General features: G+C 37.8%; 1 protein-coding gene across 1 annotated transcript; it reads left to right on the forward strand.

The window, feature by feature from the left end:
- Positions 1 to 790: 790 nt before the first annotated feature.
- Positions 791 to 7,986, forward strand: atp6v0b (ATPase H+ transporting V0 subunit b). Its single transcript, XM_069685427.1, has 8 exons — positions 791 to 1,028; positions 2,287 to 2,335; positions 3,531 to 3,614; positions 4,253 to 4,330; positions 4,757 to 4,826; positions 5,005 to 5,056; positions 5,581 to 5,771; positions 5,900 to 7,986. The coding sequence occupies exons 1-8, from the start codon at positions 944 to 946 to the stop codon at positions 5,924 to 5,926; spliced, it is 636 nt and encodes a 211-aa protein (XP_069541528.1). The 5' UTR covers positions 791 to 943; the 3' UTR covers positions 5,927 to 7,986.
- The last annotated feature ends 3,278 nt before the right edge of the window (positions 7,987 to 11,264 follow it).

Here is an 11,264-nt window from a genome sequence, read left to right on the forward strand (position 1 = left end):
TTGGATCCTACATTTCCCATAATGCCACATAATAGCAATTTCATTTTATGCTACTTTTTTTTAAAACATCACAGCCTTAGGTTGTAAAACAGGGTTTAATAATAATTGGTAAGAGTCTTTTTCATTGGATACACAGCCTAGTGTTTCCTTGAATTTGATTTTGAATGTGTATAACAATTTTTCCAACAAGGTTGATCAAAAATAGACTTTGAAAATGGACACACAGTGCTTCTGAGTTTGCTTCAATTGAGCCTGGTGGTTTGATTAATGTGAGTGGTGTTGTACTTTAAATTGCTGTTGGAAATTCTGTACTAAATAGTAATACGACTATATGATTATTCTTAATAACTACGGATCCCTCCCAATATTCGTCAATTAGTAAAAAGGCTGATAGTGCTCAGATGATGAAATTTGAAGGTTGAAGAGATTGATTTAATCAACAGAGAAGCCTTCTGTCAATATACTGTAGTCGTGACTCAAGCACCACTACAAGACTGACATCTAGCGTCCACTGTGCGCGCTGCAGGTAGTGAAACACATCCTACCAGGACGCATTCGATTACAAAACTCCTTTCTCTCAAAAGCTGTTTATCTTTTCATTCTAAGTAAAGTCAAACGTAAGTCCATACTCATGCTGTTGGTACTGTCTGTGGTTTATCACGAATAATAAGCACACATTTGTTGCCAAAGCTACTAATGCGATATCGTTGCAGTGAGGTAAAGAGAAATAAATAACCGAACGCAGCCTTCCGGTTCCTCGGTCACATGCTAGTCAAGCTGGATCAGCTGACATACCCTGCTTCTCCTTTTGATGCTCCTTCTCCTCCATCGACTGACAGCTTTTCTCTAAACAGCATAATTTCGTACTTAGTGTTACTGGCGTCAAATATTACATTTGAGCCGAACACATCTGTGTGATCCAGCAGGTTAGACCGCAGGGTAGATGCTGCTTGAGTGTATGATGAACGGACACGCTATCCTGTATACGGGGGTCACTTTGGCCTTCTGGAGCACCATTCTAATCGTCGGTAAGATTATATTTTTACTCAGCTTTAGTCAGAATATGGAAAATGATGAAGAAATTATCAATTTCCCTAATTGTTTGCAACATTGAAGTGTATTCAGACTTTCTTTAGTCGTGGCAATGCGCGGCTGTGTGCAGCTGACAGCTATAATTTGGGATCCGGCTAAATCACGGGACGAGAGGGGATGCGGCTGTTTCCATTTCGTCAGCTAGCCACTATTGGTAGATTAATATAAAAACAAGGGTTGCTGTTATACATGCAATGTAGTAATTGATACCTCCACAGAGCCAAAACAAAGTCTTTTGTTGAGTACTACTGAAATATCATGCATTTAACTTCATTTAAGACATGCGATCTAAGCTAGCATCCAAGTTAGCTCCCTAGTTAAATACTTAGCGAACGTTGAGCTAATATCAGGTAGTGCACAGCTAACCGCTTGTAGCAGAAAATGACACTGGTAGAAAACTTTTGACCTCAGAATTTGTGGTTTATTATGTGGGCATGTTTTAGATTTTATTTGGTGGGAGTGATGCTCTTTTCTAGGTGGTGTAATTTGGTTTAACTAGGCTTAGCTAGCGTTAGCAGGTTAGCTGTTCGTGTCACAGCTGACTGATTCAGAACGGTCTCAAACAGGAAGTGCAGCGGTGTTCACGTGAGAGTGAGCTATCACTCCAATGTTAGAACTTCCCTCCACGACTTTAGCACATAAATGTGACTGTTTCACACATGGTTCATGGGAAAAGTTTATTAATGCAGTTGCAGACTGTACATGGCGGTTTTAAAGGCTCCCTCTTTTACATACACCAAGCTAACTTGTTAAAGCTCCTGAGTATTTCGCAGGTTATGAAACAGACTGAAATTAGTTCTGATCACTCTATATGACCTACAAAAGCAAACAATATCATCAGCAACAACATTGATTATTTCTGTATAGTTATTTTTAATGCCTGAAACTGCTGGCGGGGGGTAGATGTAAGATGAAGCGATTAACTGCAAGCTACTTTTGTTTACATTTTCCAGGGCAAAATTTTTAAGTGAGTGATACATATGACTGTTGACAAAAGCTGGATGAGATTTTTTTGTTAAAAACCACCACTTAAGTATGTACATCACAAAATCAGCCAAGAGATCAGAGGTACAACTTTGACCACAGGGGTTGCGAAATCAACACAAACTGAAAGTTCCTCACAGTAGCTTTAATAAGCACCTGACTGACCCTTTTTCACTTTCACATCTAATTAACTGTTTTTTTCCCCTCCAGGTATCTGTTATACCATATTTGACCTTGGATTTCGTTTTGATGTGGCATGGTAAGCAAACTTAGTGTAAAACTGCTGTCTGAAGGTTAATAAGCATGATTAGGTTTTGTTTTTGATAAACCATTTCAGTCCTTCTTACACGCTGTCCTCTCAAATAATCGCCTTACCTTATTTTTTTTGTCATGTTTGAGTGTCTTTACGTTTTGAACTGTTGGTTGGATTAAACAGAACTTGAAGGTTTAACTTTGGGCTTTAGGACTCTATACTGAACATGTTTTTGGCGTTTCATACGGGAGAAATAAATTGAATATAAAATAAACTGCCAGATTGATCGAAAAATATATTTATCTATGTGTTGCAGCCTCTTATTTAAGGCCAGCTCACTTTTTCAGTTGGATGCTTTGAGCCCTCCTGACAGAATTCCCTTGCAGAAGTAGCCTAGATGTTGAAATCTGGGGCTGTTTTTAAAGCATTGTGCCACACATGGTCACATAACTACTGCTATATAGATTTTTCCTAGTTTGCAAAATATTGGTGTACTGTTGTACTGCTTTTAAGTATTGCCTTTGATATTGCTGCTGCAGACCGAGGGCCAGCCCTTGTCTTTTAGAGGGTGGCACTTATTTGTCTTCACATGACAGTTCAAAGTCAACAGTTTTATTTTATGTGGAAGTATAAAAGGCAACGAAAAAGCAATTTTGCCTTCAGAGGCAATCTTAACATAGAAATAAGATTTAAAGACCAGATTTGCATTTTGTGTATTTATGTATTTAATACAGTGATCTGTAGATTGGCCATTCTAAGGCGATTTAATCATTGTGTTTAAGCAAACAATGGAACAGATGGTGGTATTTTAGCTAAATCTGCCCTTAGCTTGCCAAGTTACATTTGATTACATTCGCAGATTATGTGTTGATTTATTAGTCTACCTATTGTATGTTTAAAACCAGACCCTCTGATGGTTTTTGGTCTAATGGCTAGCATCAGAAACATGTTGCTAGTTTCTAGTACTTTTTTTTCAGTTAGTTAATTTGTCATTTTAGTGAAAATATTGCAGATGATGAAAGTAATTTATGACAAACTCACTGTGGAGCTCTAATGTGACTGCAAGAACTTAAAACACAACATAAGCATATTAAGAAAACCATTTAGCCATGGTCAAATTACAAATTACATTTTGCTAACCGTAAACATCACTTATCAATAAATACTGCTGTCTTCATCACATGCACATCTTTGTCTGCAGGTTCCTGACAGAGACTTCTCCTTTCATGTGGGCCAGTCTGGGCATTGGCTTGGCCATCTCTCTGTCTGTGGTGGGAGCTGCCTGGTGAGTACTCTTTAAGAATGTGTAACCCATGGATCGCGTTGTTAGAAGGCCTGAAATGCATCAGTTTTTCTTCCTCTTTTTCTGAAACACTGAATGTGTACAGATCATGTGAAAATGTGGAACTGATATATTTTAGAATTAGCAAAACAGGAATCAAAAGTCGTGATGTGAGTTACCCTCATAACATTTTACCGACGGCATGTGTACAAAACAAAGCAGACAACCTTTTTTCACTCCACATAATCTGATTTATGTGTGATCTGAAAAATCTGCCCACTGCAAAGTGTGTCCTTGCTTTGCACTGCAGGTGTCAATTCTACCTAGTTTCTTTATTACTTCTTATTATCACTGCAAATATGACTGTCAGCGTAACTGCTATTACTACTTTGTTTCAGCTTTATTTTGTGAATATCTTATTGTACTATTGTTCTTATATTAGGCATTGTCTCTTTGCATTTAACCCATATACACTTTCTATGTTATATTTCTCATATATTTGACTTGTCATTTTGTATTACTCTTATTATACACTGTAATTTTGGAGCTCTGGCATTAGAATTTCCTTCTGGATTAATCTTATTAGTAAGTTTTCTGTCATGTTTATAGATGTTGTGCTGATGGTTGTTTGTGTTTTCCAGGGGTATCTACATCACTGGCTCCAGCATCATCGGTGGTGGTGTCAAGGCTCCTCGAATTAAGACCAAGAATTTAGTCAGGTAGGCTCATTGAAGAACAAAAAGGTTCAGTCCCTTTCTGACCAAGTCTTCTTTTTTAAAATGTTTTTACTTATTTGTTTGCGGTCATTAAAGTGCTCCATCCTTCCTTCCTTCCTTCACTCCCCCCTGAGCCCCAAACCTATGGGCTCAACTGCTATTTTCCAGCTGACATACCTATACAGTATATTGCTACTTTGCAATGGTTAACAAAAACCTTCTGTAGACTGAAATACTGGTAGAACATTGTTTAAAGCTTTGTTCCTCAAGGAGAAGCGTAAAAGCAATTTAATACTATTAAGCATAGTCAAAGCCATGGAAATAACAGTTTAACCAAGCTTCCAAGACGACCGTTTGTTGGAGTTTATTTATTAAGCTGCCCATTTAAAGCCCACTCTTCTTACTGTATGTGTTTTTGTCTGCCTTCAGCATCATCTTCTGTGAAGCTGTAGCGATTTATGGGATCATCATGGCCATTGTAATCAGCAATATGGCTGAGGTAAGCGACAAACCTTGGGATGTTCATGATTCAGAACAAAATATGTGCAGATAACAATTTTTTAATTGGACACCAGAAAGGAACAATGTACAGGATAGCAAAGCTATAAATTACACAATAATGCGTATGAGCAAGGACGGTGCTTTGGTTCTAAATATAATCTCTTTTTATTTTATAGAAATTCAGTGGAACAACCCCTGAGACCATCGGAGCAAGAAACTACCAAGCTGGTGAGAAAACAAAAGGGGGGAAATTAGAAGACAAATATAATTCACTCAATGTCACACAATTTTTTCTAATTATTAATACTAGTGAATTTAATGTAGACCTTGATGCTTCCAGCTAGAAAAAGGCAATAGTATAATGTGAGTCTGGTTCACAGTTGGTTGACGCCTGGTTATCTGGGACGTATGTCCCCGCAACTGGGTTTATCACCGTCAGGTGCCACCAAAGAGAACGAAACTGAGAGCTTTGAGATTATAACTTTAAGGTTTTGGATAGTTATGAGAAACTAAAGGTACATGGAGTGTTGAGTCTAAATTACTATAAAATATGTATTGCTCAACAAATTTTCAAAATGAAATTAAGGTTGGTAGATATTAATATTTATAAACTCCAAAGGTTATAAACTGATAAAATATTCAAAGAAAAAATGTCTTTAATATTGACTAATTTTCAGACTTGATTTTGTGTCCAGCTCGACTGTAAATTAGTCACGATGAAGATCTGACTCATCTGATTTCCGTCTGACTAGGTTACTCCATGTTTGGAGCGGGTCTGACTGTGGGCTTTTCCAACCTCTTCTGCGGTATCTGTGTCGGCATCGTGGGCAGCGGAGCAGCGCTGGCAGACGCCCAGAACGCCAGCCTGTTCGTGAAGATCCTCATTGTGGAGATCTTTGGCAGTGCAATCGGCCTGTTTGGTGTCATTGTGGCCATTCTGCAGGTGAGCGAGACAAGCTGCTTTCTTTATGTCTTCACAATCTGTCCTAGATGATCTTTGTTGTGTAGATGTGATAATTCCACCCAGTTCTGCATGTTCTGTAATAACTGGTTTCTCTGTTTGTCCCTCAGACGTCAAAAGTAAAGATGGGCGACTAGAAGACGTATCCACACGCTGAGAAGATGAATAGACACTGCTGGAAATATAAGATGGATTATTGTGTAAATACGTCGTAAATTATTTAAATGTCTTTTTTGCCTGGGATTGTTTTTAACCATTATTCATGCAAGAGTGGGACGCTCACACCGACTGTCTTATCTCGAGTGGAACATGAATGTTGTATAAGTAAACTGGGAAAAAACACCAGATGGCAGGTTTTCAGTGCGTCTCCAACACTTCAGCTTGATAAGAAGTACAAACCAAAACTGAAGGATACAGTAGGCTCATATAAGTTGGGGCATTTTCTCTGACCACTCTTGGATGAATGATGAGTTAAAAAGTTCACTAGAGTATTTGAAACTATTTGTGTGTGTGTGCGTGCGTGTGTATGCTGGACACGTGATCTTTGTTTTTTTCTTTTTTCCTGTGAAGCATGAGGGTGTGTACCATTGTGTTTATTACCGTAGCCTGGTCTGTCATTTTTTTTTTCTTTGTTTGTTTTTGTAACTGTTCTTTGCTCATAAGCAAGTGGTCCTTACTCCACACACAGTGGCCCAAACGCAGTGTTTGTCTGACCTCCTGCTGTGGAGGCTGATGGAGGATCTGTGAGGTTTTGAATTAGGGTACTGATCTGAAGTCGTTAGTTATTTCACTGGACGGTTCGGTATGCTCTTTAGGAAGCTGAAATGAGTCAGATCAAAGCAGCAGATCTGCTCTAAATAAATCATCCTGTCACTCACTTCCCTTCTTCACAAACACGTTATGGAACTGAGATGTCAACATTTAAGCCTCGTGGCAGCCATGACACTTTAACCTGCTGGTTTTTTTCCACACAGTCTCCTACTTTTTGACTGACTTTTAACCAGGTTGCGATCCTTTTTATGTAGTTTTTTCAAACAATTAATTAGATAAAAAGGTGGATTGTTCAGTAAGTGGGAAGCCAAAAAGATATTTGTACCCAGAATGCTTTTCTTGTAAGAGGCTTTTTTTCCCCAAAGTGTGACCTTTGCATAAAGGCTACTTTTGGGAAATGTCCCAGGTAAACAATGAATCTGCTCCTCTTTCCCAAGTCACTATTTAACCTACCTTGTATTATCTTAGACAAAAAACTTATGATAAAATATGAATATAAGTATTAAAATATTTGCGTCCTCTGACTTAGATTTGGTGTTATCTCAGGTGGCTCCTAAAAGTTTGAGTAAAAATGATGCACTCTAATTACATAAAAGACTTTATGGACAGATATAAACAAAAGTCACATTCTACAGAGCTTCACATTTCTTTATTCTCTTATCTAAATGTCCTTTTTTGAATGTACATCTTTACCTTGTTCCCAAATTATTTTCCAACATTCCTATAGAGAAGCTAAGTGTGTGTTTAAAGCTGAGTAGAGATCACATTTTGAGTGACGTTTTAGACTCCTGCTACGTCACAACAAAGCCATCATTAAGTGTTTGTCATCAAAGTTTGCATGTACCTTTACACAGCCGGTAGCTGTAAAGCATTTTGACCTGTAAATCTGGCTAAACAGATAATTTTTCAGACCTTCCGAACCTGACTCTCAGCAGAAGAATGAAGTTAAAGTCAGCACCTACTTCAAGATATTCAAACAGATCTTTTTCAGTCTTGACGCATCATTCCAAAAGTTAGGACGACAGACCACGGCTTATTGTGAATCGTCTCATGTCCTTTCCTGTAAAATTCCCTCTGACCCTCTTGTTGAAGTTGTGAATGAGTATAAATATGAATCTTAACATGGGGACACGGCATTGTCTTGAATAGAGCCAGACCCAGCCTCCCAAAGGTGTCTAAGCAGCCAGCTCGTCTTTGCCCTCATGATGGTTTTATGATAAGACTCCAGAGATTCCTTTGGTGAACCAGGCTGTGTATCGACCCCAGGCTTTCAGTGACTGTAGTTGGTACCGTGTGTGCATTATGTTGATGTGGTGGTGATCAGAAAGTAACTCATTGTTTTTGACATTGTGTATAATAATAACAAAAACGGATCCTCACTTCTGGCTTCATTGATGTCCTTGTGAAAATAAAACAGTCCAATCAAGATTTTGAGTTTTTTTCTGAATTATGTCTTTATTCATTTTCGGGATTTTTTCAAGAATTAAGGAGGAACCAGGTGTCTGTATGTGCTTCTTCTTGCAGTGTTCAGCTGCTTCCACCAGATGGAGCTGAAAACCACTTCATGTCCTGCTTATACAACTGTCGTTGCTGTGCACTCTGGAAACAGGCTTACATCTCCTGAAATTGTTAAACATAATATTAATTCAATAAAACAGTTTAGTACATAGCTTTATCATAGCTTCTCAGGTATACTGTTTTCCCTTTGCAGTTCAGAAATTCTCATATATCAAGTAATTACGACAATATTTGTGAATTATGTGATGCCACGAATTTAGGACCATTTTACAATAACATGAATTATGAAGAATTGATGAATTAAATCACTAACAAGGGCCATGACAAAAAAAATGAATACGGTTTTAAAATTGCTTTGCCAACATTTAATATTTTATGTTAAAAACAAAGAAAAGTTCTTAATTATATCTGAGGACAAACAAGACTTAAATGTCAGTATATTTGACATTGTTTCACACATTTAGACACAGTTGTATTCATCTTGCCTTTTCCAGCACTTGATGACATCTTTGTTTAAAAGGTGCGATATGAATACATTTTTAAATGAAGTACAAATCATATTTGTAAACATAATCATGGCGATTTGAGTAAAAGTGTCCTATTCATCCAGAAACATACGGATCAATTAATTGTCTTCTTCAGTTGAAGGGAGAAATAAAACAAACGCAAATAAGGGCACTAATGCTTAAATCCAAATATTGTTAGAACTTTATCTGAGGTTAAACATTAAAAAACATTAAAAAAAGTTTTTTATTTTATTTAGACATTTTCAGAATTTCATACTGTCTTGTGAATCTGTTCGTAACATATTTTATGAAGTCCAATATTAAAACAATTCATTATTTTTTTCACAACAGTAATATTATTATTCCCCTTGTGTCTGTGTGTAGATATTAAGAGAAAAGTAGGTAATCATATTTCCAACCTCCCTTGTAACAAATGAGCTGAATAAAAGAAGCGCGTTTCTCAGCCGTCCGGGCTTCCGTAGGCAGCAGGAGCGAAAGGGACCTGCTCGCTGCCACAGCCTGAGAGCATCCTTTTCTTTGCTTTCTTATCATCCACACCAAAACACAGCGGGATGACGGAAAATCAGGAGGATAGCATCGCTGTACCCACCGGATATTCTGTACAATATCGTTACGGGCTACGTTAGCCGTTTGGCTAGCGTGATGCTACACAACATGAGGCTTTTTTCCTGATAAAGAGCACACAGAATAGCCTGAAAAGAACATAGTTATCCCTAGCAGAGCGAGCTGGGCTGAGCCTCTAGCTTTTGGTGTTTTATTTATGCATTTTCTTTTTCTTTTTTGTACGAATTCCCTCCAACAGCTCGCGGACAGTTTTTCATTTCAATCTTTTCTTCAGCTGATGGTGCTGAAATCAGTGGTGCTCCAGTTACTGAAGATGCACAGATAGAAGTGGTCGTTTGACAACATCAAGGTAGGTGCTCTGTCTGCTTTCTGGGACGCATTGTTTCATTTGGCATCGCATGCATGCTCTCCTTTGTTTCCATCCAGCCTCCAAACATTTATCCTGCAGCATTTTTGCTTTTATTTTAGCAGTGAATATTATTTTGAATATGATCGCATGCACTGCCCCCTACCCCTCTTTTGTTATCATGCACATTTCCTCAAACTAGCAGCATCTTTACACCCGCCATACTAGGCTCCACTCAGCCTCCCTGCACTGCTCTTCTACAGTAAATGAACCATCCCAGCATTCAGACTGCCTAGAGGAATATTCTACCATGCATTTGGGCTCAATTTGGAGCTTTTCAAATCCATTTTATACCACAACTCAGAGAAATTGCTGCCACCATTTACCCCCAATTTTAAGGAAAGGATGCAAAGTGTATGGACCACAGCTTCTCTTATCTCGTGGTTGTGTCACAGCAGCATATTAAGAGTTCCTGTATGTATAGCCAGGGTTACACTGAGGGAATAAGAGAGAGGAAGGAGAAGAGGAGGAGGGGGCTTCTTCATCATGACACGTAACCTAACCAGGCGTTTACACAGAAGCTCTGTACCTAGACTATAATCCAATCTGACATCTCTCTCATAAATGACACAGTATCTCTTCAGGGTAACTGATGTAGAGGCTACAGCAGCAAGTGGACTGGAACTACCTCGCTTTGTGCTCTAACTAAGTTGTCCTGTTCAGACTGACTGGCCTTTGGCATAGTTGGTGTCATCATGATTAAATGTTCCTGTATTGTACAAACATTTAATCTTGTTATTTTATTTGGAGAGCAATTTAGGGAATTTTGAATTTTGAGTACAATGACTGTACTCATATCTATGATTGAAGAGTTGTTTGTGTTCTAGAAGTTAGGTGAGATACCCAAGCGTTCTTGGTGCTCTGTGGCTAAATGTTGCAGATTGATTTGTTGAAATTGTTTGGTGCTAACTTACGTAAGCACCCGTGAAATTTAGTTTTACCGGAAGAAAAAATGATCAGATTTTAATATAAGAATACGAAGAAATGTATTTTCGGTATTTTTTTTGGCCTATATTGTCAAATAGATGCACAATATTACCGAGGATGTGATCTAAAAGGAATAAAATGACATTGTTCATTTCACCTCGACTTTAATATTACAGTTTTTCAAGCCCAAGGGGATGTAATCAAGTTGCTTGTTTTGTCCACCAGCTTCCAAAATCTAAATATATCGAGATAACAAGCACATACAATAAGAGAACAGCAAATAATACTATTAAAAACTTAGAAAATGTTCATATTTTCCCTTGAAAATAGACTTATAATTGATATCAAAAAGGTCTAAATAGCTGATTGTTTTCCCACTATTACCACAGTTACAAACCAAAAGCCCCTGTTACATAAGAATAATATGTTCAACTCAATAAATTTGTAAATAATTTTCACATATTTTTTGTGTAATCTGTATTTAATGTGCATTTAGGACATTTTTTTTAATTGGACAAAATGATCTCAAAGGCAAGAAGTTTGCTGGTTCTGCTCCTGACTGTATTAAGTGGTCTTCATCAATAGATTATGTCTGCTAAGGTGCCGTACATGAAGGAAACATTTGCAGGAAACATAACAAGTCCCTGTGGAAAAGTAGGTGTTAATAATAACATAAATGACGGCTGAATCAATTTACCTGCATTAGTTTCAGTTTCAGTTTTTACTCTTTAATGACTAACGTCAACACTTAAACACAATGCC

This window comes from Semicossyphus pulcher, unplaced genomic scaffold (assembly GCF_022749685.1).
Source record: "Semicossyphus pulcher isolate SPU_LCO1_2020_fin unplaced genomic scaffold, fSemPul1.0.p SCAF_7, whole genome shotgun sequence".
Taxonomy (NCBI): domain Eukaryota; kingdom Metazoa; phylum Chordata; class Actinopteri; order Labriformes; family Labridae; genus Semicossyphus; species Semicossyphus pulcher.

Excerpts from the sequence above, each read along its gene's own strand:
- atp6v0b (XM_069685427.1), top strand. The coding sequence starts at position 944 with ATGCTGCTTGAGTGTATGATGAACGGACACGCTATCCTGTATACGGGG. Across the intron at positions 2,336-3,530 it reads TTTCGTTTTGATGTGGCATG|GTTCCTGACAGAGACTTCTC; the intron begins GTAAGCAAACTT and ends CTTTGTCTGCAG. Across the intron at positions 5,057-5,580 it reads AGCAAGAAACTACCAAGCTG|GTTACTCCATGTTTGGAGCG; the intron begins GTGAGAAAACAA and ends CCGTCTGACTAG.